This window comes from Stegostoma tigrinum, chromosome 8 (genome assembly GCF_030684315.1).
Source record: "Stegostoma tigrinum isolate sSteTig4 chromosome 8, sSteTig4.hap1, whole genome shotgun sequence".
NCBI classification, from domain to species: domain Eukaryota; kingdom Metazoa; phylum Chordata; class Chondrichthyes; order Orectolobiformes; family Stegostomatidae; genus Stegostoma; species Stegostoma tigrinum.
In genome coordinates, this window is record NC_081361.1 from 76,817,244 (window position 1) to 76,845,061 (window position 27,818).

Consider the following 27,818-nt stretch of genomic DNA (forward strand, 5'->3'; position numbering starts at 1 on the left):
GGGCAAGAGATTTGCACGAGGTAACAGTACCAGAGCATGCACCAAGGGCATAATGGCCTCCTTCTGTGCCACAACAATTCAGCGATGTTGATAGTGCTGCCTGGGCGGAATACAAGATTTGACTCTGTAAGGTTTATTGTATGGAAGGTATGATTCAGGTTGTTGCTTGACTACTTTGTGAACTAGCTCTCCCAAGTTTAGCATCAGTCCCCAGGTATTAGTAAGGAGGACTGGTAAAGGATTAGTAGGGAGTTTGTCACTGTCACTTCCAGCGCCTTATTCGATGCCAAGTGGTCTGCCTCATTTCAATTTTCTGTTTGTTGTTTCAAGCAGCTGATGCAACTGAATGTTTCACTGGACAATTTCAGAGGGCATTTAAGAGTCACATTGCTGTGGATCTGGAGTCATGTGTAGGGGTATACCAGATAAGGATAGCAGTTTCCTTCCATAAAGGGCATTAATGAACCAGATGGATTTTTCTGACAACCAATAATTGATAATCATTTGATCTTTAGTTCCAGATTTTTTTAAAAACTGATTTCAAATTCTAGCAGGATTCCCCACTGATTTCCTAAACTTTACTTGGAGTCTCGATTACAAGTCCAGCAACAATTCCACATGGCCATGACCTCCCATTTGCAATAGTGAGGAAGAAAGCTGTTGACTGCAAGTTGATTTCAGTGAACTGGCCAGGTAGGCAGTAAAGTAATCGAGAAGTGTCTGACAATGCAATTCTGGAGGACCAGTGAGGAAGGGAATAACAATAAATGGTAGGCTCCAAAGAATTATAGTGAAACTGACCATATCCCCAAATTAAGTTGATCAAGAACACGCTGGATACTTTCCTTTATTAGCTAGACCTTATCGTTATTCACTTATGATAGAACATGATTAAACATTTTGGACCACAACAACAGAACTCACAACAATATGAACTCTGGTTAAACAATATTAACAGTTGTACATGACTGTGTTCGAAAAGGTACAGAGATTTATTAGGATGGTGCCAGGACTGAAAAACACTAACTAATTCAGGCACAAAAAATTATGAAGGGTCTAGATGGAGCAGACAAGAATAACCTATTTCCACTATTAGGGACCACAGATTTCAAGTAACTGCTGGAAAGAACAGGGTGGAGTTGAAAGCATTATTTTCACTAAAGGGTGGTGGAAATTTGGACTCTGACTGAAAACGCAGTAGAAACAGAAGTAGAAGCAGAAACACTTCTTGCATTTAACAAAGATTTCGATATGCAGTTGAGATGTTGTAACATACAGGACTACAAACAACAGCTGGAAGGTGGGGTGAGGCTGGACACGGTATTTCTCATTTTTATGCTTTCCAAGGTATCCTTCTAACCTGTACCCTCTTGAAACTCCCAATTATTCCAATGCTTCATTGCCTGTATTTTGATTTGTACACTCATCAGTTTTCTGCTAAATGACCTACACTGTCTTCACTTCACAAATCCTTCTACTTCGGATTCGCAAATCTGTGTTCAAACATCTTCATGGCCTAGTCCCTTCCTTTCTCTGTAATGTTTCCCAGCCCTCTGAGTCTGGACGCCGATGTATCCTCCAACATTGTAGAATGCTTTCTGCTGTCTAGAAATGTTCACAGAATTGTTATGGTACAGAAGAAAGCGATTCATTCTGTCTTGTTTGCAAAGGCTCTGCATTGCAGCATTGTGGCTTAGTGCCATCCTCTGTCATTTCTCCATAACTTTGCACATTGTTAAATAGAAACAATCATCAAATGCACTCAAAAATGCCTTAAATAAATGTGTTTCCACTACTCTTTCAGGCATATCCAAACTACTTGGTGTGAATATGAGATAATAAAATGTGAGGCTGGATGAACACAGCAGGCCAAGCAGCATCTCAGGAGCACAAAAGCTGACGTTTCGGGCCTAGACCCTTCATCAGAGAGGGGGATGGGGGGAGGGAACTGGAATAAATAGGGAGAGAGGGGGAGGCGGACCGAAGATGGAGAGTAAAGAAGATAGGTGGAGAGGGTGTAGGTGGGGAGGTAGGGAGGGGATAGGTCAGTCCAGGGAAGACGGACAGGTCAAGGAGGTGGGATGAGGTTAGTAGGTAGCTGGGGGTGCGGCTTGGGGTGGGAGGAAGGGATGGGTGAGAGGAAGAACCGGTTAGGGAGGCAGAGACAGGTTGGACTGGTTTTGGGATGCAGTGGGTGGGGGGGAAGAGCTGGGCTGGTTGTGTGGTGCAGTGGGGGGAGGGGATGAACTGGGCTGGTTTAGGGATGCAGTGGGGGAAGGGGAGATTTTGAAACTGGTGAAGTCCACATTGATACCATATGGCTGCAGGGTTCCCAGGCGGAATATGAGTTGCTGTTCCTGCAACCTTCGGGTGGCATCATTGTGGCAGTGCAGGAGGCCCATGATGGACATGTCATCAAGAGAATGGGAGGGGGAGTGGAAATGGTTTGCGACTGGGAGGTGCAGTTGTTTGTTGCGAACTGAGCGGAGGTGTTCTGCAAAGCGGTCCCCAAGCCTCCGCTTGGTTTCCCCAATGTAGAGAAAGCCGCACCGGGTACAGTGGATGCAGTATACCACATTGGCAGATGTGCAGGTGAACCTCTGCTTAATGTGGAATGTCATCTTGGGGCCTGGGATGGGGGTGAGGGAGGAGGTGTGGGGACAAGTGTAGCATTTCCTGCGGTTGCAGGGGAAGGTGCCGGGTGTGGTGGGGTTGGAGGGCAGTGTGGAGCGAACAAGGGAGTCACGGAGAGAGTGGTCTCTCCGGAAAGCAGACAGGGGTGGGGATGGAAAAATGTCTTGGGTGGTGGGGTCGGATTGTAAATGGCGGAAGTGTCGGAGGATAATGCGTTGTATCCGGAGGTTGGTAGGGTGGTGTGTGAGAACGAGGGGGATCCTCTTGGGGCGGTTGTGGCGGGGGCGGGGTGTGAGGGATGTGTCGCGGGAAATGCGGGAGACGCGGTCAAGGGCGTTCTCAATCACCGTGGGGGGGAAGTTGCGGTCCTTAAAGAACTTGGACATCTGGGATGTGCGGGAGTGGAATGTCTTATCGTGGGAGCAGATGCGGCGGAGGCGGAGGAATTGGGAATAGGGGATGGAATTTTTGCAGGAGGTGTATTCTAGGTAGCTGTGGGAGTCGGTGGGCTTGAAATGGACATCAGTTACAAGCTGGTTGCCTGAGATGGAGACTGAGAGGTCCAGGAAGGTGAGGGATGTGCTGGAGATGGCCCAGGTGAACTGAAGGTTGGGGTGGAAGGTGTTGGTGAAGTGGATGAACTGTTCGAGCTCCTCTGGGGAGCAAGAGGCGGCGCCGATACAGTCATCAATGTACCGGAGGAAGAGGTGGGGTTTGGGGCCTGTGTAGGTGCGGAAGATGGACTGTTCCACGTAACCTACAAAGAGGCAGGCATAGCTGGGGCCCATGCGGGTGCCCATGGCCACCCCCTTAGTCTGTAGGAAGTGGGAGGAGTCAAAAGAGAAGTTGAGTGTGAGGACGAGTTCCGCTAGGCGGATGAGAGTGTCGGTGGAGGGGGCCTGGTCGGGCCTGCGGGACAGGAAGAAGCGGAGGGCCTTGAGGCCATCTCCATGCGGAATGCAGGTGTACAGGGACTGGACGTCCATGGTGAATATGAGGTGTTGGGGGCCAGGGAATTGGAAGTCCTGGAGGAGGTGGAGGGCGTGGGTGGTGTCACGGACATAGGTGGGGAGTTCCTGGACCAAAGGGGAGAAAATGGAGTCCAGATAGGTGGAGATGAGTTCGGTGGGGCAGGAGCAGGCTGAGACAATGGGTCGACCAGGGCAGGCAGGTTTGTGGATTTTGGGAAGGAGATAGAAACGGGCCGTGCGGGGTTGGGGAACAATGAGGTTGGAGGCTGTGGGTGGGAGGTCCCCTGAGGTGATGAGGTCATGAATGGTGTTGGAGATGATGGTTTGGTGCTCGGGTGTGGGGTCATGATCGAGGAGGCGGTAGGAGGTGGTGTCGGAGAGTTGGCGTCTGGCCTCGGCGATGTAGAGGTCAGTACGCCATACTACCACTGCGCCACCCTTGTCTGCGGGTTTGATGGTGAGGTTGGGGTTGGAGCGGAGGGAGCGGAGGGCTGCCCGTTCTGCGGGGGAGAGGTTGGAGTGGGTGAGAGGGGTGGAGAGGTTGAGGCGGTTGATGTCTCGACGGCCGTTGGAGATGAAGAGGTCGAGGGAGGGTAGGAGGCCTGGGGGTGGTGTCCAGGAGGAGGACTTGTGTTGGAAGCGGGTGAAGGGGTCAGTGGAAGGAGGGTTGGGTTCCCGGTTGAAGAAGTAGGCATGCAGGCGAAGACGGCGGAAAAACTGCTCTATGTCCGACCGTGACTGGTATTCGTTGATGTGTGGTTGTAGGGGGACAAAGGTGAGCCCCTTGTGGTATACTGCATCCACTGTACCCGGTGCGGCTTTCTCTACATTGGGGAAACCAAGCGGAGGCTTGGGGACCGCTTTGCAGAACACCTCCGCTCAGTTCGCAACAAACAACTGCACCTCCCAGTCGCAAACCATTTCCACTCCCCCTCCCATTCTCTTGATGACATGTCCATCATGGGCCTCCTGCACTGCCACAATGATGCCACCCGAAGGTTGCAGGAACAGCAACTCATATTCCGCCTGGGAACCCTGCAGCCATATGGTATCAATGTGGACTTCACCAGTTTCAAAATCTCCCCTTCCCCCACTGCATCCCTAAACCAGCCCAGTTCATCCCCTCCCCCCACTGCACCACACAACCAGCCCAGCTCTTCCCCCCCACCCACTGCATCCCAAAACCAGTCCAACCTGTCTCTGCCTCCCTAACCGGTTCTTCCTCTCACCCATCCCTTCCTCCCACCCCAAGCCGCACCCCCAGCTACCTACTAACCTCATCCCACCTCCTTGACCTGTCCGTCTTCCCTGGACTGACCTATCTCCTCCCTACCTCCCCACCTACACCCTCTCCACCTATCTTCTTTACTCTCCATCTTCGGTCCGCCTCCCCCTCTCTCCCTATTTATTCCAGTTCCCTCCCCCCATCCCCCTCTCTGATGAAGGGTCTAGGCCCGAAACGTCAGCTTTTGTGCTCCTGAGATGCTGCTTGGCCTGCTGTGTTCATCCAGCCTCACATTTTATTATCTTGGAATCTCCAGCATCTGCAGTTCCCATTATCTCTGATACTTGGTGTGAATTCTTTTTTTCAAATCGCATTTACTGTGCCCTCTCATTCTCGATTCTTTTACAAGTGAAAATAGAATTTCCCAAAGTACTTTGTCCAACTCGTTCATGTTTTTGAAAATTTGAGCGTACCTTTCTTCCCCTTTCTCCATGTTGAAACAGGACATCCTTGGAATTCTGGACTGATAGAGCCAAGGATATAACATCTCACCCTTTTCCATCCACCGTCCCCATGGGATAGAATAGAACACTCCCAATCCCCTGTATCTCCTCCATATTGAGAGAAGGAAAGTCAACAGAAGGGAAATTAAAAGGGCTAAAAGGGGTCATGAAATATTTTTAAGAAACAGGGTTAAGGCAAATCCGAAAGCCTTTTATTCATGCACAAGGATCAAGAGAGTAACCAGAGAAAGGGTTGGCCCACTCAAGGACAAAAGAGGAAAGTTATGCGAGGAGTCAGAGAAAATGAATGAGATTTTTAATGAGTACTTAAACAACCTTAAAAGTTGCTTTGAGACTTTCACCTTACAAGACCTTCTAAGGTTTGCCATTGAAACTCATTTTGGGTAAGGGCTTCCTTCAAAGCCAGTGATAAAGAGTAATCATTCGCTGTATAAATAACATATTCCTAATAACAAAACCAGTGACTCCATTCTGAATGAGGCCACAAGCGACCAGACCTCTCAATCTCTATTTTCACATAGTGGTTTTACTGATGGGAACCTCTATTAATATTTACAAAACAAAAAGGACTTCTGTGTTCACCTTATACAATTTTAGGCAAGATAGATCCAAATTAAGGTGTAAGTTAATTCAGTCGCCTAAATGCCTAAAGTGTAGTGCAGAATAACTCCACCCCTGAGTATCACTAAGAGGTTCTCTGGCCTGATATCTTGCCCCATAATTATCAACCCTCAGGCAACAAGGATGCAGTGTGGAGAGAGGGAGAGAAATCTAATTAAAATAATGTTAGCTAGTTGTCTGACAAGAAAATCTGCACAAGAATGCTATTTTGAAAGGGAATGGTGAAGGAGGATGAAACTGCAGAATAATAAATTAGATCAATGTCCTATCCAGTTATTTGCACAAATTTCTGATTTCACATAATTCAAATGAGGTTTTAAATGTTTTTCTGTAACAGTACCTTGTCCTTTGATTCCAAATGGAGGAACAAAATCTTTGAGTTTCGACCAACGTCTGTAGGTGTTATCGAGAAACATTGGTGCTGGTTTTGAGAATCTGAAATATAAAACAGAAGAAAAAGCTGCGACAATGATTAAATAATTTTTGAAGTGTTCTTTGCATTATTGCAGCACTGCTCATATGCTATTGAGATTTAGAATGCTGCTGCATTTTTAGGCTCTCCAGTCTCACTGCTGAAAGCTGATTTCAGCACAAAAGGACAAAAATTATAATCAATACAATGTATGATTAATACAATTTGTCAGATCAAACTCAGAGTTCAATACTGTCTGCTGGATTTGCCAATCAGACAACAGTACAATATTTCAAGAAGTAATTAATAGCTTGCAAAGAACGAACTTTGGGCACTTTGCAAATGTAAGATGTTACATAAATGTAAGTGTTTTCTTCTGAAGAAGGGTCAAGGCCCGAAACATCAGCTTTCCTGTTCCTCTGACGCTGCTTGGCCTGCTGTGTTCATCCAGCTCTATACCTTGACATCATAATCAATGCTGTTTCTTTCTCTTGTCAGGAATTGGAAAAATTAATTGATTCAATTAATCCAATTTTTCAAACTTCTCTCATCTTCACCTGTTCTATCTCTGACTCTTCCTTCCTTGACAGAAAAGAGAATAAAGCAATGTTCATGCCAAACCAACCGACTCCCACAGTTATTTTGACTACAAAGCCTCAACCCTGTTTCCTAGAAGGACTCCATTTCATTCCCCAGTTTCTCTATCTCGGTAGCAGCTGCTCCAATGATACATGGGTGCCTCGATATGTCCTCCGAATTTTTTTCAACCGTGGAATCCCCCCACCCAACAGGAGAGATGTTCCTCAGCTAGGGCTGACCTGCTTCCACATTTCTATTCTCACCCTTTCTCCTGTGTCCCAGAGAAACAGATGTTCTCTTATCCTCACTTACCACTCTCATATGCAAAGTATCATTCTCCCCCATTTCCGCCACCCGTGGCAGGATGCCATCACCAAACATATCTACTCCTCCCCTCTCTTCGCAGAATTCCACATGGACTATTTTCAATCTGACAACTTCGCCCACTCCTTTATCACCCCAAGCACTCCCCTTTCCATTCCATCCCCAAAGCAGTCACAGCAAGTGTTACAGAGACAACAAAATGTGAGGCTGGATGAATACAGCAGGCCCAGCAGCATCTCAGGAGCACAGAAGCTGACGTTTCGGGCCTAGACCCTTTATCAGAGAGGGGGATGGGGTGAGGGTTCTGGAATAAATAGGGAGAGAGGGGGAGGCAGACCGAAGATGGAGAGAAAAGAAGATAGGTGGAGAGGAGAGTATAGGTGAGGAGGTAGGGAGGGGTGAGGTCAGTCCAGGGAGAAGACGGAAAGGTCAAGGAGGTGGGATGAGGTTAGTAGGTAGAGGTGCGGCTTGGGGTGGGAGGAAGGGATGGGTGAGAGGAAGAACAGGTTAGGGAGGCAGAGACAGGTTGGACTGGTTTTGGGATGCAGTGGGTGGAGGGGAAGAGCTGGGTTGGTTGTGTGGTGCAGTGGGGGGAGGGGACGAACTGGGCTGGTTTAGGGATGCGGTGGGGGAAGGGGAGATTTTGAAGCTCGTGAAGTCCACATTGATACCATTGGGCTGCAGGGTTCCCACGCGGAATATGAGTTGCTGTTCCTGCAACCTTCGGGTGGCATCATTGTGGCACTGCAGGAGGCCCATGATGGACATGTCATCTAAAGAATGGGAGGGGGAGTGGAAATGGTTTGCGACTGGGAGGTGCAGTTGTGGCTTCCCGGTGTGGCTTCCTCTACATTGGGGAAACCAAGCGGAGGCTCGGGGACTACTTTGCAGAACACCTCCGCTTGGTTCGCAATAAACAACTGCACCTCCCAGTCGCAAACCATTTCCACTCCCCCTCCCATTCTTTAGATGACATGTCCATCATGGGCCTCCTGCAGTGCCACAACGATGCCACCCGAAGGTTGCAGGAACAGCAACTCATATTCCGCTTGGCAACCCTGCAACCCAATGGTATCAATGTGGACCTCACCAGCTTCAAAATCTCCCCTTCCCCCACCGCATCCCAAAACCAGCCCAGTTCGTACCCTCCTCCCACTGCACCACACAACCAACCCAGCTCTTCCCCTCCACCCACTGCATCCCAAAACCAGTCCAACCTGTGTCTGTCTCCCTAACCTGTTCTTCCTCTCACCCATCCCTTCCTCCCACCCCAAGCCGCACCCCCAGCTACCCACTAACCTCATCCCACCTCCTTGACCTTTCCGTCTTCCCTGGACTGACCTATCCCCTCCCTACCTCCCCACCTATACTCTCCTCTCCACCTATCTTCTTTTCCCTCCATCTTCGGTCCGCCTCCCCCTCTCTCCCTATTTATTCCAGAACCTTCACCCCATCCCCCTCTCTGATGAAGGGTCTAAGCCCGAAACATCAGCTTCTGTGCTCCTGAGATGCTGCAGGGCCTGCTGTGTTCATCCAGCCTCATGTTTTGTTGTCTTGGGTTCTCCAGCATCTGCAGTTCCCATTATCACTCACACAGCAAATGTTACACTTGCCTCTTCCCCCCACCTCACAGCCCAGGGCTCCAAACACATCTTCATGGTGGAGCAGCGATTTATTTCTTTCAATCTAGTCTGCTGTATTCACTACTTGCTGTGTCAGCTCCTCTACATCGGCAAGACTATATGCAGTTTCAGTATGGAGCTCTACCCAATCCTTAAGGACAACTCCAACTTTTCTGTTTCTTGTTATTTTCCACACTGTGCCTGCTGCAGTGTTCCAGCAAAGCACAACATAAGTAGGATGAACAGCACCTCATTTGCCTCATGAGCATCTTGAGCCTTCAGGATTCAGCATTGTGTTTAATAACTTTAGATCATGAATACCAGCATGTGCTTTGATTACAATGCCTTCCACCTGCACCCACCACCCCCACCAAAATCCAATGTTGTGAATGCTGTCAGCAAACCAAGCTATTTTTGACTCTCTGCAGCTATTAACAACAGCTGTTGTGCATCAGGATCACTGCTTCACTACCATTGCTACTTTTCTCTTTTGCTCCATGCGCCTTCAACATCTATTCCACCAGCTTCTCTTCCCCTTTATCAGCAGTGTAAATACTATCAGTTACCATCTCTACTCTGTTCCACAGAAGAATCACGGGACTCAAAACATTAATTCTTTCTTTTTCGACAAATTCTGCCAGACCTGCTGACTTTCTCCAGGACTTTCAGTTTTGATTATTGCACAAACCAAACTGTACATGGAAATTAAGGCTACCAAAAATCCAGTGCTAATACAAAGCAATTCCACGCTGACTTTCCCAAGAGGGAAGACACTGTTTAGTTCTGCAGCCAAATTATAATCCATTCCAGATTTATACAAAATTTAAAAATTCATTAATTTATACAAAAAAAGATTTTATGGGCTGAATATTCAAAGGAATGGCAATCACCATTAGATTATCACTCCATTCCTTTTCATTTATCTTGCCCCAGACTTCTGATTACGGCCTCTTGAGAAACATGGAGAATATCTGATCCGCACGTTTTCCCACGAAATTTCCAGCCTCTGAACTACTGTTGTTGCCACAGTATTCAAATAGATAACTGGAAAAGATGGTTGGGAAAATGAGTTTATAATTCAGTTTGCTTTGTGGATTCATGAGTAATGGGACCAAGAGGTAAATCCACTTAGGTCGAACATTTTGCAATGAATCTTGGTTACTCAATAAAACCATAGTTACAAAAAAATCTTCTGGGATATGGAATGACCAAAATGTGATTGAATTAAAATCAACATACTCCAATTAAAAAGAAAACTTTCAACAAAGACAATTACAAAAGTATGAGGTGGAAGCTGGTTAGCATTCATTGGGTAAATATACCAAAAGCATGTACACAAACAAAAAGCAGGAAACTGTGATGATATTATGGCTTTAAAAGGCATATTTTCATTTTTTTTTGAAGAAAAGTGTTAAAACAGAGATATTGATCTGTAAATTTGAATATAATAATCTGAATATTTGAGAGGTGATGGGTTTTTGAAACAATAGAAGTAACCTGAATGGGTGAAATTAAGCTACCACAGAACCAAGATTTGGAGCTTTAAATTTTAAGCAGCAGTTGCTGGGATCTTGAAGCTGGATTTGGAAGTTGCAGTACATCTCTTGCTGTTACTCCCTCTCTCTGTCTCTCTCAGTTTTCTTGATTTTTTTTCCTCCTGGAGTGGAGAATTGCCTGTGAGGCAAGCTATTTGACTAAAGTTGCCTTCGCCGAGGGTGTGTTTATGGATGTTACTATATTGGAACAGTCACTATTTATCAGTTAAATCATCTTAATATTCTGTTTCCAATGGAGTTAATTATTCCAATTTCTTCTTTATTTTGTTGTATTTTAACTACAGTATATGAACAAAGTTTGTTTTGCTTCAAATCTGGTAGTTTGACCAATCAATTTGCATGCAGAATGTAATGCCTGGTACTTGCCTTTAAAATAAGAAAAAGTCAGCGTCAAGGCTATTTTCTGAATGTATTTTGAGGGTTCGGTCCGGTCCATAACAAAACATTTCAAAACAAACAAAATGTTCAGCATGAAATACATCATCAAAAAACAAACACTCAGCAAGATCCATCTGCAGACTACTAAGGAGGCTAAGAATAAGATTAAATAAAGTGGCTTATAATGTGACAATTAAGGACACCTAATCGTATGAGACAAAGAGACATTCAATACAGCAGGTTGTCAAGCACAATCACGGGCCTCTAACTGAAGCTAACAAATTAAAAGCACCCATATCACAGTTGTATAACATAAATATTTATTTCTGCAACAAAACCACACTCTAATGGTTCAATGACAAAAACTATTTAGTGCTGATATTACATCAGGAAGACAAGGGAGTTATAAATTAAATTCCAATCACGCATTGAGTTATCTAATATCTTAGTGATTTGTGGGACAGTACAGGATGACTGATATAGCAAGTGGCAAGGCTATGGCGGCATTTGAAAATAAAGATAGGAATCTTTAAATCATAGCATAATTGAGTGCCAATTTAGGCCAATGAGCATCAGAATTATGGGTATACAAGAATTGTGCAAGTCAGTTTGTGGGCAGCAATATCTTAGATTACCACAAATTGAAGGTACATAGGACACAGCACAGCGCAGGACGTTCAGCCAGTGATGTTGTGCTGAACTCTTACCCTAATCCTTAGGTCTATCGAACTTCCGTCCCTACCTTTTATTATTATCCATAAGCCTATCTAATGACCGCTTAAATGGCCCTAATGAGGCCAACTCCACTACCCTCTCCGGCAATATATTCCACACCTCGACCATTCTCTGATGAAAGAACATACCTCTGAGGTCACCCCTATATCGACCTCCTTTCAGTTTAAAACTATGTTCCCTCATAGTAGCTACCTCCACCCTAGGAAAAAGTCTCTGGCTATCCACTCTGTCTATACCTCTGATCATTTTGTACATCTCTATCAAGTCACCTCTCATCCTTCATCGTGCAAAAGAGAAAAGCCCTAGCTCTCTCAACCTTTCCTCGTTAGACCTTCCCTCCATTCCAGGCAACATCCTGGTAAATCTCCTCTGCACCTTTTCCAACGCTTCCACACCTTTCCTGTAATCAAGCGATCAGAACTGAACACAATACTCCAGATGTGGCCGAACCAGTCTTTTGTATAGCTGGAGCATAACTTCATGGCTCTTGAACTCAATTCCTCTATTAATGGGAGCTAACACACCACATGCCTTCCTAACAACTCCAGCCACATGGGTGGCAGCTCTCAAGGAACTGTGAACATGAGCCCAAGATCCCTCTGCTCCACCACACTGCCAAGAATCTTTCCATTAACCTGTATTCTGCTTTCAAGTGCATCCAAAATCTTTTGTGCTTCCAAAATGAATCACCTCACACTTTTCAGGGTTAAACTCCAACTTCCACTGCTCAGCCCAGCTCTGCATTCTATCAATGTCCCTTTGTAACCTAGAACAGCCCTCTGCACTGTCCACAACGCCATCCACCTTCATATCATCCGTGAACTTGCTAACCCACTCCTTCATCCAAATCATTTACAAAAATCTCAAATAGGAGAGGACCAGGTCAGATCCTTGGGATACACCACTTGTAACTGAGCCCCATGTTGAATATTTTCTGTCCATTACCACCCTGTGTCTTCTAAGGGTCAGCCAATTCTGAATCCAATATCCTACATTTCCGTCTATCCCATGCCTCCTTACCTTGTGCATGAGCGATCATGGGGAACCTTGTCAAACACCTTACTGAAATCCATGTATACCACATGCACTGCTCGCTATTCATCCACGTGTTTGGTCACTTCTTCAACAAATTGAATAAGGTTTGACAGGCATGGTCTGCCCCTCACAAATCCATGCTGACCATCACGAATCAAACTCTGTCTTTCCAAGTGATCATAAATCCATTCTCTTAGAGCCCTTTCCAATAATTTGTCCAACACTGAAGTAAGACTAAGTGGTCTGTAATTTCTGGGGTTATCCCTATTCACTTTTTTGAACGAGGGAGTGACGTTTGCCTTTCTCCAATCTTCTCGCACTATACCTGTGGACAGTGAGGACAAAAAGATCACCAAAGGCCCTGCAATCTCTTCCCTTGCTTCCCATAGAATCCTTGGATGAATCCCATCAGGCCCGAGGGATTTATCTATCTTCAACTTCCTCAAAATTCCTCGCACATGTTCCTTACTAACATCCACTTTCTCAGGCCTACCAGCCTGTTTCACACTGTCCTCCTCCACAACTAGGTCCTTCTCAGTTGTGAATACTGAAGAAAAGTATTCATTAAGGACCTCTCCAATCTCTTTAGCTCCACAAACAAATTCCGTTTATAATCCTTGATCGGCCCTACCCTTTCTCCAGTTATTCTCTTATTCCTCATGTACGTGTAAAAAGCCTTGGAGGTTTCCTTGATCCTATCTCCCAAGGTTTTCTCATGCCCCTTTATAGCTCTCCCGAGCCCTTTCTTCAGCTCCTTCCTGGATAACTTATATCCCTCTAGAGCCTTTTCCATTCCTCTTTTCCTAAACCTTACATAAGCCTCCTTCTGCCTCTTAACCAATCATTCAACCTCCTTTGAGAACCAAGGCCCCCTCACTTAACCGCATCTTTCCTGCCTGCTAGAGATAAACATATTGAGCACATGCAGTATGCATTCCTGAAACAATCTCCACATTTCAACAGTGCCCATCCCTGACAGCAGTTGTTCCCAATTTCTGTTGCCCAGTTCTTGCCTAACAGAATTGTAATTACCCTTCCCCCAATTATAAACCTTACCTACAGTATGTACCTAGCCTTTACCATGACTATTGTAAAAGTAACACAATTATGATGGCTACCTCCAAAATGCCCTCCTACCAACAGGTCTAACACTTGGCCCGGTTCAATGCCAAGCACCAAATCCAAAGTGGCCTCTCCTCGTGTTGATCTATCTACATACTGTGTCAGGAAGCCTTCCTGAACGCACTGGACAAAATCCGCTCCATATAAACTATCACAACTAAAATGTTCCAATCAATAGTTAGAAAGTTGAAGCCACCCATGACTACAACCCTGTGACTTCTGCACCTTTCCAGTATCCGCTCCTCTACTTCTCTGCAACCATTAGGGGGTCTGTGGAAAAAACCAATGAAGTGACTGCTCCTTTCTTGTTCCTGACCTCAACCCAAACTAACTCTGTCAACACCACATTCTTAAACTGCCTTTCCGTAGCTGCTGTACTCACCCTGACTAGCAATGCCACTTCTCCCACCTCTTTTTCGATTCTCCCTATTTCTTTTGAAGCATCTAAATCCCATAACTTCCAACAACCATTCCTGTCCCTGAGTTACCCAAGTTTCTGTAATGGCCACAACATCGTAGTTCCAAGTACTGACCAATGCTATAAGTTCATCCACCTTATTTCTGATACTTGTAGCATTGAAGTATACACACCTCAAACCATCTTTGTGTCCACAAATACACTCCATCAACCACATTTCTTTATTAACAATCTCATTCCGTCTTGTGTCTGTTGGAAGGCTGAATACCTCATGCTCTGAATTACAAATCTGGTTCCCCACCCCCTGCCAATAGAGTTTAAAACATCTCGCATAGCTTGAATAAACCTCCCTCCCAGGATATTTGTGCCCTTCCGGTTCAGGTATAACTTGCCCTTACTGTACAGGTCCCACATTCCCCAGAATGTACTCCAATTATCCACATAACGAAAGCCCTCCCTCCTATACCAGCCCTGTAGCCACGTGTTCAGCTGCACTCTCTCCCTATTTCTTAACTTGTTATCACATGGCACTGGTAGTAATCCAGAGATAACTACCCTATTTGTCCTGGATTTCAGCTTCCAACCTAACTCCCTGTACTTGTTTTTCACATTCTCAGTCCTTTTTCCACCTATGTCATTGGTACCGATGTGTACCATGACTGCTGGTTGCTCACCCTCCCTCTTAGGGATCTTGAAGACATGATGCAAGTCATCAGGATCAGAGAATAGGAGAGCAATTGTAGCATGCAATTCAATACGAAGAGGCACAGACAGGCGGTTCTGTGGATGCGAACGAGATGAAAGGATGGTATGTTGCCTCCTGGGTGCCAGGGTCCCTGATGACTTGACCCTGGCACCCAGGAGGCAACATACCATCCTTTCATCTCGTTCGCATCCACAGAACCGCCTGTCTGTGCCTCTTCCTATTGAATTGCATGCTACAATTGCTCTCCTATTCTCCGCACTTCCCTTCTGTGCCCACTGGACCAGGTTCAGTGCCACTACGGCCTTCCCCTGGTAGGTCGCTCCTCCCCAACGGCATCCAAAATGGGATACTTATTATTGAAGGGAACGGCCACAGGGGATCCCTGCACTGTCTGCCTAAGCCCTTCTGCCTTCCTGATTGTCACCCAGCTACCTACTTCCTGTACCTTGGGTGTGACCACCTCCCTGTAACTCCTCTCTATAATGCCTTCAGCCTCCCGAATGATCCAGACTTCATCCAGCTCCAGCTCCAGTTCCCTGGTTTCTAAGGAGCTGGAGTTAGGTGCACTTCTCGCAGGTGAAGTCAGAGGGAACACCACTCGTGATCTCCTCCCACATCCTACAAGAGGAGCATGCAACTGCCCTAGCTTCTATTCCCTCTACTCTAGAATTCCAGAAGAATACAAAAAAGCCTTACCTTACCCGACTCTCTACTCTCTTTTTTTTGGTTACAGGAGGAGGATGGGTGGGAGACACTACACGTGTAGTGTGTTGGGTTTAGCCAATACCCGAATATATCAGTTCCTTCCTGGCTTGGGCTGCTGCTGAAAACAAGAAGGCTGCTGAGGGACTTTGGCTTGCGCTGATAGACAGGATGGATAGATAGATAGGAATTTGGTACACTTGCTTTTTTTGGTCAGTGCAATGAGTATAGGAGCTGGGGGCTCACGTTAAGGCTATACAGGACATCGGTTAGGCCACTTTTGGAATACTAAGTTCAGTTTTGGTCTCCCCACTACAGAAAGGATGTTGTGAAACTTGAAAAGGTTCAGAAAAGATTTACAAGGATATGCCAGGGTTGGACGGTTTGAGAGAGGGAGAGGCTGAACTGGCTGGGGTTATTTGCAGACTGAAAGGTGTCCTTACAAAAGTTTATAAAATCATGACGGGCATAGATAGGGTGCATAGCCAAGGTCTTTTCTCCAGGGAAGCAGAGTCAAAAACTGAAGGGCATAGGTTTGAGGTGGGAGGGCAAAGATTCAAAAGGGACCTGAAGGGCAACTTTTTCACACAGAGGGTGGTGCATGTATGGAATGAGCTGCCAGAGGAAATGGTGGAGGCTGTACAATTACAACATCTAAAAGACATCTAGATAGGTATATGAATCGGAAGGGTTTGGAGGGACATGGGCCAAATGCTGTCAAATGAAACTAGATTAATTCAGCATGGATGCATTGGACCGAAGGGTCTGTTTCCATGCTGGTAATTAGTTTACAGGCACTGAACAGGATAAGGCAACCAGAAATGCTTTGGAATGGTCAAACCTAAAAATGTACCAAAGACAAGGATGGAGCATATCAACTCTGGATAAAATGAGACATGGCTGTCAGACAATGACAAAGAGACGGAATTTGATGGTCTTAGTAATTCACAAATATGTCATTGCCGTATGCACATCAAAAAATACCGAAGATGCAAGCAGCCAAGTTAATCTCCTGTTAAGGGAAGAATGGTGACTGGAGAGTGGAGCTCTGGCACAAATTCCAAAAAAGGGCTAATTTTCTAAAATTTAGCTTGAGGAAATTTTTGGTTATTTTGGATGCAGAATACCTGGTCTGTCAATTTAGAAACAAGCAGTGAGCGTGGAGCAAGGTTGTGCTGTGCAATCTTACCTCTAAGTTTCTTTGAACTGGATTAGTTACAAACTCCACAGGGCATGATTTACATATCCGTTGGCACCAAGAAGCCTCAGCAAAGATGTAATTAAAGGGAATCAGGATGAAACCGCTTCACTGGTTGGACTTGAATTTATATTTTGAGTCTGTGTTTTAAATTCGGGGTAAATGAAGGAGGTTATGTATAAAGAATAATGAACAATACAGCACAGGAACGGGCCTTTCACCCTCCTGCGTCGAATTCCTTTCTAAAACTGTCTCCACTGTGAATGTAATTTCTACTTTCAGGAAGACAACAGATACATGACAACACCACCACCAGGAAGTCCTTGTCAAATTCATACATTATGTTAACTTGCAATGATATCATTGCTCCTTCATCATCCTTTGAACATCTTTCTCATAGCAAACTGGCTGTACCCACAGATGGTGCACGGTGCACTGCAATGATTCAAAAAGACAGCCCACCACTGCATTCTCATAGACAATTAGAGTTGTGCAATAAATGTTGACATTGCCAGGAACCTGACATTTCATAAATGAATAAAGAGAAAAAACCTTCAAAAGGAATACTGATAAATACTCAAAATGGGGAAAATTTCAGGGCACTGGGGTAAAAGCTGAACAGTTGGTCTATATGCATACACCTTTCAAAAAGATTAGGCTAAATGGCCGCTTTCAGTGTTGCAATGTTTTGATATTTTGGTCAAGGCTGCCAGCAATTATGGGACCACATTTCAGTGAGAAATTGGTACCTGCAGACAGAAAGATAGAAAATTTGGCACAAAAATGTAGACGTTACTTAAATGAAATGAAGAGCTCAACCTCAAATCACTGAAAATCCACACCCTCAGAGTTAAAATCAGGTCCATTGTCTCTCAGGAAATAATTTGACATTTTAAAATGGTTGTTGCCCTTCTTCATTTTCATTCTAAAAAAGTGTTCAATAGGTAGGTCTTGTTTTAGTCAATTCACTGGCCTCCAGAATACCAGTCAACCAGATCTCGTATCATTCATTGAAGCAATCAAAACTCTACTGCAATCGTCTTTTTATGTAAAAGCTATCACCATTAATGTATTACCAGATGGGATATAATGACAAAAATATTATTAAATCATGCTCTATTGTCCTTTTATATTTGCTGTTCCATTCACTTCATTTCAAGTCTTTCTTGTTTTAATATTGATTCTGCTGTACCTTATGTCAACCATGCATTTCTCACTGCAAGAACACTTACTCAGTATTACTCAAATGCAATTTCTACACTTTTTATTCAAAACTGTTAGCAACTGTTGTTACATTTAGCAGCTGTGGGGCGATAGCATACACATTTAGATGGTTTGACAGTTACTCAAGACAGTGGCAGCCTCTTGTATGATGAACTTGTATATTCGTGCAGAAATCCCAATGCTGTAACCTTGCTCGTCTTAAATTGTGCTGATGGTTTCAACAATCTTGACAATCATGTGGCTTCATTCCAATGTAACATTGAAACTGAACTGCCCTATTCAAGATTCCATCCATAATGATGGAGGGTCTAACTCCATCATATGGGTGGAATCTTGAATAGGGCAGTTCAGTTTCAATGTTACGTTGGAATGAAGCCACATGATTGTCAAGATTGTTGAAACCATCAGCACAATTTAAGACTAGCAGGGTTACAGCATTGGGATTTCTGCACGAATATACAAGTTCATTGAGCAGTTTCAAATTGCTTGCACCATCTCTACAATCTACGTCTTGTAACTGACAAAAACGATACCATCTTCAGAAGAACCTGCACTGGTACACTTAAGATTGTACATACCATGCAGCACATTGTAGGGTGCTATCAAGCATTCTTATCTCATAGGATTAAATGTCATTCACTAAGTTTTGTTTACCAACAGTCTTTCAGTTGTCACAATGTACTTCAAACCAGAGCAACATTTTTTGTGGTTTAGTTTCTTTGCAGCCAAATTGGAATCAGAGAATTATGTGAACTTTCTTCCTCGGTGTCAATGTTTGGCAAAATAAATTCTACAGGCAACAGCTGTGTCATTTAATTTCACCACAAAAATACTCCCATGAGTACTTTTCCATCACCTGTTTGAAAATATCATGACTGAGTCAGTCCTCCCTCAGGCCTAAAAAGTGACTTCAAAGCAAATTACTGCTTTAAATGTCATGGTTTCAATTACTTTGCAGTTTTACATTTTTTATTGTAAATATGGGTATTGGATGCAGTAGAATGAGCTCACTTGCTATGGGCAGGAAAAAAGGTACTTATTGTCAAGCAGCCATCAAAAAATGACAATCCATTATTTTTCAGTTGTTTCTTGTAAACTTGTGAAATTTTCTCAGTGGAAATGCAAATTCCTCCCTCAGCCTGTCACAGTCGTTCTCTCTATCCTTGCAAAGTATAACGTCTAACTTCTTGTGAGCAATGCAAGAAATAAGATATAAGTTGTTTACATCTAGTTAAAACATATTTTGAAAAATTATATTTTCAGAGCTTGAACATAATATAAGTTGAAGGCAACTGTAAAAATGCCCTGGAAAATAAAGAAAAACTTTCAAAAGGAATACTGATAAATACTCAAAAAGTGGGGAAAATTCCAGGGCCCTGGGGAAAGTGCAAAATGGTGCAAAATGTTAAACACTGGTACATTTAATTGGCATTAATTCTACATTTTTCTCGGCATCCACACAGGCTAAGGCTTCATTTGTTTTATGACATGATTCATCTTAAATGAATTAAATCTGATCTTATAGATATAATCTGCTCAAAGCTTCAGGATAATACTGAAGGGTAGTATACTAAATAAAAACTTCTTAAGTTCCAAATTCTGAACCTCAAAGGTTGAACATTTGGTAGTAAATTGTGCCTGAAATCACTATGAGATAGCGTGACTGGGCTGAACAAAGCAGCTGTATAAGCATTTGTTAATACAGCTTAAAAGGCAAAGGTTCCACTTCAGTAAACTGGCTTATGCCACATAGAGTAAATACTTCTGACAGCACTAACATCAAAACAATTCAAATATTCCAGACAAAAAGATAGACAAAGATCCAAGTGTCAGAGTTTGAACTTTATACACCTATTTTTCAGGGTAACAGCTTCAAAACAGTTCTCTTAAGGCTACTACAAACCAAACCCAAAGAGTTACAACTGACAAGCTGACATTATTGCAGCCCAGGGACCAAATCCACCACTCGTAATCAGCTGTTAATTGGAAAAACATATAGGATGTCAGCAACTTTCCTGCCAACCGAAATAATGGGGAAAAAAAACAGTACACTGCTTTGTAACAATTGATCTACTTTCAGTCATAGCTCAGTCCCTGGCACTCTCACTAGGGCAGGCTACTAATACAATACTAAGCGAGTGCTGCATTGTCTCAAACACTATCTTTCGGATAGGATGTTAAACTGACACTCCATGTGGTCTCTAAAATTGAGATAAAAGTTCTCATGGCACTATTCTGAAGTTCATGCGTAATTTCTAGGGTGCTCACCAAAATTTATTTTTTGAAACCAGCAGCGTTGCATACCACTGATTGCACATTGTTTTATTGTATATTGTCTGTGCCATGTACTGGAAATATGTTCAATCTCATTCATAACTTGACAGATACAGAAACAGTCTATTTCCAATAAGAGGGAGCCCGACCATGAACTATCAGTGAATCTACCAATGTAAACATTCAGGAGGTTACTTTACCATTGACTTTACCAATCACATAAATAATGCAGCCACAAGAGCAGGCTGGAATCTGGGAGCTCTGTAGAGAATAACTAACTCTTCAACTCCCCAAAGTCTGTCAACCATCTACAAGTTGCAAGTTACAAGTTGGCAAAGTTATGAAATATGCTCTTAAAGAGTGAAGCTTCATCAATACTCAAGAAGGTTGACATCCTCCAGAAGAAAGCATGAAGAATCCCAGACGCCACCTGAAACATTTACTATCTTCATCACTGTATTGCACCAGTGTCTATAAATACAGTGCAGCAACTCATTGACAACACATTCCAAAGCCACAACCTCTCCCACATCCAAGCACAAAAGTGGAAAGCACGTGAGAAGTGTGGCACGGTGGCTCAGTGGTTACGATTGCTGCCTCGCAGCTTCAGGGTTCGCTCCTGGCCTCAGACGACCGTCTGTGTGCATTTCCTCCGGGTGCTCCGGTTTCTTCTCTCAGTCCAAAGATGAGCAGGTTAGATGGATTGGCCACACTGAATTGCCCATAGTGTCTAGGGTGGGATATACATGGATAAGGTAGGCGGTGGGTCTGGATGGAGGGTCAGAATGGGCCAAATGCCCTGCTTCCACTCTGTAGGGATTCTATGGCAGATATCATCACTTGTAAGTTTCCTTCTAACTCACTCTCCAGTTTGAATTTGAAATACGTCACTGTTCATTCACTATCAGTTCGTCAATATCCTGGAACTCCAAACAGTACCAGACCCACATGGACTGCAGTGGTTGAAGAAGACAACCCATCTTCACAAGAGTAATAAATTCTGGCTTTGCCAGTGATACCATAACCAATGGACACACATATAACAAATGTTCAGCTATGTGGCTATTATGATGCCTACATTCTACCGATGTTCACTCCACCAGGTGCATTTTAGCTGTCACAGGAAATAAAAACCAAAAGAACTGCAGGTAAATCAGAAACAAAAACAGATATTGCTGGAAAATATCAGCAGGTCTGGCAGCATCTGTGGAGAGAAATCAGAGTTAACATTTCGGGTCAAGTGACCCTCCCTCTAAATGGGAGATATTAGTACTGGTTTTATTGCAGCAAATTTAAATGTGGCTACAGAATAACCAAGCTTATTCATGAATGCCATACAACTCCATATACATGTATGTAGTATGCATATGATGACAGCCACATTGCCACAAAGAATCTGACAGAACAGACTACAGTGTACTGAAGCAATGATTTTACTGCACTACTTGGCTGAACAGGTCTCAAAATTCATGGAAGAGTGGGCATTGTGGCATAACTTTACAATTATGAGGACACCAACTGTTAGGCAAGGCATTCAGGAGCAGGAGGACCACTCTACTGGATTCTCTTAACACATCAGCATGTATTTGTCTCAGATTCTGGAATTAGCTTCTAGCCTTTGATAAGAACCATATTTCCATCCTAGTCCAACCTTAAAATACCAAAATTTATTTCTTGTAGCCAGAAAAGAACTGAAATATGGGTTTCTCAATACATCAAATACAACTTTGTGGCTACTTTAATCATTTCAGATTTAAGAAATCAAAACGATAAAATTAAGCGGTCTTGCATGTCAATCCACGTTTTAAATTTTGTCCCTTATGAACTGTAACACTCAGTGTGCATGTGAAATGGATGGGAATTTTTAAAAATCTCTACATTCCTTTACAAGTCTATGCTTTATCTTTTAACAATGACTCTTAATTCTCCCACACATTAGAATGGTGGATTTAACTAAGATAACAAGACGTACAGCTGGATGAACACAGCAGGCCAAGCAGCATCAGAGGAGCCGGAAAGCTTCAGGTCTAGACCCTTCATCAGAAATGGCAGAGGGGAAGGGAAATCTGAAATAGATAGGGAGAGAGGGGGAGGTGGATAGAAGATGGATAGAGGAGAAGATAGGTAAAGAGGAGACAGACAGGTCAAAGAGGTGGGGGTGGAGCCAGTAAAGATGAGTGTAGTGGTGAATTTTGGGGGGATAGGTCAGTCAAGGGAGGACTGACAGGTCAAGGTGGTGGGATGAGGCTAGTAGGCAGGAGATCGGGGTGGAGTTTGAGGTGGATGGCGGGGATAGGTGGGAGGAAGGACAAGTTAGGGAGGCGGGTACAAGCTGGACTGGTTTTAGGATGCGGTTGTGTGTTGGGGGGGGGGGGGGGTGGATTTTGAAGCTTGTGAAGTCCACATTGATACCATTGGGCTGCAGGGTTCCCAAGCAAAATATGAGGTCCTGTTCCTGCAACCTTCGGGTGGCATCGTTGTGGCAATGCAGGAGGCCCAGGATGGACATGTCGTCTCAGGAATGGGAGGGGAAGTTGAAATGGTTCGCTACTGGGAGGTGCAATTTTTGTTGCGAACTGACTGTAGGTGTTCTGCAAAGTAGTCCCGAAGCCTCCATTTGGTTTCCCTGATGTAGAGGTAGCCACAGCTGGAATTGCGGATGCAGTATACCACATTAGCAGATCTTTGATGTGGAAAATCTTTTTGTGGCCTGGGATGAGGGTGAGGGGGAAGGTGTAGGGGCAGGTGTAGCACTTCCTGCAGTTGCAGGGAAAAGTGCCGGGTGTGGTGGGACTGGAGAGTAGGGTGGAGCGGACAAGGGAGTCACAGAGAGTGTGGTCCCTCCGGAAAGCAGACAAGGGTGGGAAAGGAAAAATGTCTTTGGTGGCGTGGTCGGATTGCAGATGGTGAAAGTGTCAAAGGATGATGCATTGGATCCGGAGGTTGGTGGGGTGGCACGTGAGGACAAGGGGAACTCTGTTTTGGTTGTTATTGCAGGGAGGGGGTGTGAGGGATGAGTTGCGGGAAATGCAGGAGACACGGTCGAGGACATCCTCGAACAATGAGGGGCGAAGTTGTGGTTGTTGAAAAACAAGGACATCTGAGATGTACGGGAGTGGAATGTCTCGTTCTGGGAGCAGATGCAGTGGAAGCGAAGGAATTGAGAATAGGGGATGGCACTTTTCCAGGAAGGTGGGTGAGAGAAGGTGTATTCTAGGTAGCTTTGGGAGTCAGTAGGCTTGAAATGGATATCGTTTTCAGGTAGTTGCCAGAGATAGAAACAGAGAGTTCCAGGTAGGGTAGAGAGGTATCAGAGATGGTCCAGATAAACCGGAGGTTGGGGTAGAAGGTGTTGGTGAAGAGGATGAACTGTTTGAGCTCCTCATGGGAGCACGAGGTGGTGCCGAAACAGTCATCGATGTAACGGAGGAAGAGGTGGGGTTTAGGGCTTAGATTTAACTAAATTCACAGTAGCTCCAAGCACCTTTCAAATCGTCAAAAGAATGAGATTTTTGATACTACCATTACTGAAACAAAACGTTTGCCCTGATGATACTGATTACCTTTTTCCAATGGTCGCAAATGCAGTATCTTTTTGTAAACACCTTCAATGATACAGACTATTTGCAGCCTACTCGCAAAAATTCCATTCACCCTAAATAGCTGATGTTAAATCCCCTTTCCACCTATTTCGTTTAGTCCTGTTTAGTTGTCTAACAATATTAACTTCTTTGACAATTATTTCAGAATGCAATACAATAAGGCGCACATTACCACAAACTGTAAGAAACTGGAAACCTATCTGAGCCAGAATTTCTCTGAAGAGTTTAGCATCGTTTTCAAGGCAATGAGCGGAACTTGAAGGAGCTATAAAATCTTTCAAATGGCCTGTGAATAAATGGCATTGGCTGTAGCCAAATATTTTAATGGAATGTTTTACTCCTTGACTCAGACCTCAAATTAGTAGGCAAAGATTGCCCATTAAAACTGTTCCAAACTTATTTATAAGGAGAATGATCAATTGATCTTGTCCTTTTAAGTGATGAGATGATCTTCAGAAATCAATTAGCCTTCCCAGACCCAAAGGCTGTCACAGAATGCACCTGGCGTGAATTATACATTTACTCCCTTAATTAGGTGATGGTAACATTTCCTTCCTCCTTCTGTTCTTCCATGAATGATTTTCTATTTGCATCTCTTCATAGACACTGCAATACCTGAGCAGCCAAATTAACTGCATGGAAGTGCAATCAGCCGAACAGATCAAGAAGATTATAATTTGTGTGAACGTATGGATGCATTCCAATTGATCTGAGTGTCTACAGACTAAAATATTCCACTCAAAGGGACACTGGCAAAGTAATGTAACAGCTCACCTCTCAATCATGGATGCTGCATGTAAGTTAGAAAATTAAAGGAATAAAAAGCCTCAAAATACAAATAACAACTAAAATAATGACAACACATTTGGTACATAATGCATTCTTCAAATGGTCCACTCAGATTTCCATGCTTACTTTGCTGGAACTCTCTGGATTCCATTCAAATACTCAAAGGATAAACTTGTTGATTAGAAGGTAGTCATGTAATAACAAAGGTCAAAAAATATCCACCAACTGATCTAAAAATCTATCAGAACTGTTATTTTGATAATCAACTGATCAAAATACAATGGTCTGTAAATAAACAAAAAATTTATTTACAAAACAAAAGGGTTTCAGCAAATATTCCCTATATCATTTGCAAAGTATACTGTTTGCGAAGAATCACCAAATGTGATTGGCTTAATCATCCCATCTTTTCCACTGCTTTTTCTCTTATTTGTTCGATCTGTTCCAGGCTTTGTTGGTGCATTGGAATTGGCTTATCCTGAATTTTTCTCAAATCTTGATGTTAAAAGTAAGATTCACAACAGAAAATAGCTGATTTGTAAAGCAATAATAAATACTGATTGTAACAGTTCTTCAATGTAGTCGAAGGCATCCTTACTGCTAAATTGACCCTATTATGTCGTGATGCAGCTGCAGCAACAATGAAACATACACAATGCAAATGCAACAAGTGCCAGAGTGAGTGTAAAGCATCTACTCATGTGGAGAATCGTTATAAGTGCAGATGTTCCCCCATTGTAAGGGAAGATTCTAGCAGACAACAACAACAAAAGCATATTGCTAGCCAGTACAGCTGTCAGCCTATCCAAAGTTCGAATCAAAAAATAAGCTGACAACACGTTCCATCATTTACAGCTATTTACTCATGCTACTAACATTAGTTTGTCAGCAAAGAGTGGAAACAAACCATCTGCCTGACTCCTGGGACAGTTACAGATACAATCAGGTTAGCATTCAATGGCAGACTAGGAAACGTCACTGCAGTATGGATAACTTCATTCATGGTGTCAAACCCTGATCAAGACAATTTCTCCAATATAGATGAATAAAACATTCTAAATTTCTAATTTTAGAAAAAAATTATAATCAATATCCATCCCTAAATAATAGCACTGTTCTGCCATGTTGGAAAAAAAACTGTCTACAACATTAAATTATCTCATACAAATAGGACATCACATTTTTTTCATCAAATCTAGTTGAATTTAGGTACAATGCCACAACTGCAGTCAAATATACATTCTATGGTAATGCTGTTTACAAAGCATTTTGTAAACAAATATTGTTTAAACTCCATCCATTGTTTGAGTGCTAAAATCTGGGTACAACTTTGCACTAGAAAGCAAAAGATTTGTAATTTTTTGTGGAGCCTCCAAATGTCAAATGAAGTACTTTCAAAATGACATCATTGTAGTCATATGGCAAAAAACCAGCAGCCAATTTTGTGTAAACTTTTGGTCTCCTCATCTAAGGAAGGATTCATCTACTGTAGAAGGAGTGCAAAGAAAGTTCACCATTCTGATCCCTGTAGTGTACAAATCAAAGAGACTGAATCTATATTACCTAAAGTTTAGAGGAATGAGAGGTGAAAACAGCATAAGAAATAGAAGCAGTAGACCACTCAGCACCTTGAGCAGGGTCCACCATTCAGTCAGTTAATGACTGATATCCGGTATTCCACACTTGGCTGTATCTCGACATTTTTAATAAATAGAAATGTCTTGATCATACTCAAAAGCTGGCCCCTCTGGGGTATACAACGCCAAAAACACCACCTTCTGAGTGAGGAAGAAGCTACATTAATGGAAGAAGTATGACACATGAAATAAAATGTTAAAATGTGAGCTTATCTATTTTGGTCAAGAATACAGAAATGCAAATGATAACAGTCAGGGAAGTGGACTCATCTTGGTCTTAAATTACCTCCCCTTTATTCCGAAACTGTGGCCCCTGGTTCTAGACAAACTTCCCCAGACGGGGAAACTTATTTCCTGCATCTACCCTATAAATCTCTGATTAATTTCATATATTTGAATGAGATCATCCCATATTTTTCTAAACTCTAGAAAATATAGGCCCAGTTTATTCAATTTGTCCTCCTTTCCAGGAATAAGTTCAGTGAAACAAAAACAGAAATTGTTCGAGAAACTCAGCATATCTGGCAGCATCTGAGGACAGAAAGCAGAGTTAATACTTTGAGTTCACTGAACTTTGAATTTCAGAGATCTGAAGAAGGTCACTAGGCTCGAAATGTTAATTCTGCTTTCTCTACACATATACTGCCAGATTTGCTGATTTCTTCCAGCATTTTCTGTTTTTATTTCAGAATTTCAGCCACTGCAGTTCTTTGCTTTTTGAGTTTACTGAATCTTTGCTGCACTCCTTTATGGCAAGCATATCTTTTTTAAAGTATGAAAACAAAAACTAATGCAATACTCCATGTGTGGTCTCAGCAAAATTCTTTATAACTGTAGTAAGCTATCTTTACTCCTGACATCAAATACTTGTGTGATAAAAGGCAACATATGATTTATCTTTTTGATTGCTTACTGCACCTACCTGTAAACTGTCAGTGACTCATAAAGAAGGATCCAAATCCATTTAAAGTCCCCTTGCCAGATGCTCATCATTTAAAAAATAATTTGCATTTCTGTATTCTTGACCAAAATGGATAAGCTCAAATATCCTTCACGATGTATTCCATGTGTCATTATTTTCTATTAACTTAGCCTCTTCCAAATCCCCAAATTTTGTGTCATCAGCAAAAGCATTTTCATAGAACAAACCACAGCCAGACTAATACAATTCATGGTAGGGCTTTAGGTAGTGTTATAGAACAGAGCGACCCAGGGACCCAGAGGGATAAAGTACGTAATTCTTTGAAGTTTGCACTACATATAGACAGGGTGGTTAAAATGGTGCTGAACACACTTGTCTTCATTGCTCAGTCCTTTGAGTACTGGAGTTGGGAAATCATATTGAGGTTGTACAGGCCATTGACAAAGCCTCTTCTGGGGTGCTGCGTCTGTCCTGGTCACATGGTTATAGCAAGGATATTATCAAGCTGGAGAGGATTCAGACGAGATTTACCAGGATATTGCCAGGTATGGAGGTTTGAGTTATAAAGAAAGGCTGGACAGGCTGGGACTTTTCCCACTGGAGCATAG

At 43.3% G+C, this 27,818-nt stretch overlaps 1 protein-coding gene across 5 annotated transcripts in view; it reads right to left on the bottom strand.

The window, feature by feature from the left end:
• Positions 1-27,818, bottom strand: part of LOC125456234 (CMP-N-acetylneuraminate-beta-1,4-galactoside alpha-2,3-sialyltransferase-like) — a 543,155-nt gene that overhangs the window by 202,055 nt on the left and 313,282 nt on the right. For all 5 annotated transcript variants that reach the window (XM_059647998.1, XM_059647996.1, XM_059647999.1 and 2 more), the window contains one exon: positions 6,316-6,410. In XM_059647998.1, coding sequence (XP_059503981.1) covers positions 6,316-6,410 — 95 coding nt within the window. The remainder of the gene's footprint in view (positions 1-6,315; positions 6,411-27,818) is intronic.